The following is a 637-nucleotide window of genomic DNA, read 5'->3' on the forward strand; positions in this document are numbered from 1 at the left end:
TCAAATTCAAACATATGCAGGTTGAATTTTAACAAACCTGACTTCCAAGTAGGCTGTATGGACACCATCTTCCCAAGACAATTCCATTCTTTCCTGCATTCTTTCACTTCCCCAACCCCTCATACTTTTTCTTTCTCAAGTCTTTTCAGCAATCGTCTCTCTCTCTCTCTCTCTCTCTCTCTCTCTCTCTCTCTCTCTATATATATATATATATATATATATATATATATATATATATATATCTCCCTCTGTCTGTCTCTCTCGCTCTGTCTCTCACTCTCTCTCTCTCTCTCTCTCTCTCTCTCTCTCTGTGCGCATGCGTGAGTGTTGCGGAGCGAGTGGAGCGTGGTTGTGAGGTGTGTGCAGGTGCGTTTTTCAAACTTTTCTATCTTTTTTTCTCTTTACTATAATTGCGAAGTTTAGTTTAGTTTAAGTTAAAGTGTGTTGTTTTTGTGTGGCGCGCCGGTTTCTGTTCTTTCGGGAACATGGCGTTTGCCGGTTCGGAGGTTTTGAGTTACTCACACGGCGTCATGGAGTGAAAGTGGCGTCCGTGGTGAGTATAGAAGAGTGCTGTTTAGCGGCAGGTGAAGTGGTGGGATTGTGTTCTATTTTGTCGGCTTCTAGAATGAACAATGCC

At 42.5% G+C, this 637-nt stretch overlaps 1 protein-coding gene across 2 annotated transcripts in view; it reads right to left on the minus strand.

Moving 5' to 3' along the window:
* Window positions 1–170, minus strand: part of LOC127657276 (gephyrin-like) — a 123,059-nt gene extending 122,889 nt beyond the window's left edge. Inside the window, exon 1 of one of the 2 annotated variants that reach the window (XM_052146001.1) lies at window positions 38–170. In XM_052146001.1, coding sequence (XP_052001961.1) covers window positions 38–68 — 31 coding nt within the window. In that variant the 5' untranslated portion in view covers window positions 69–170. The remainder of the gene's footprint in view (window positions 1–37) is intronic. The other variant, XM_052146002.1, reaches the window with a different exon arrangement.
* Between the last annotated feature and the right edge of the window lie 467 nt (window positions 171–637).

The sequence above is a fragment of the Xyrauchen texanus genome, chromosome 16 (assembly GCF_025860055.1).
Source record: "Xyrauchen texanus isolate HMW12.3.18 chromosome 16, RBS_HiC_50CHRs, whole genome shotgun sequence".
NCBI lineage: Eukaryota > Metazoa > Chordata > Actinopteri > Cypriniformes > Catostomidae > Xyrauchen > Xyrauchen texanus.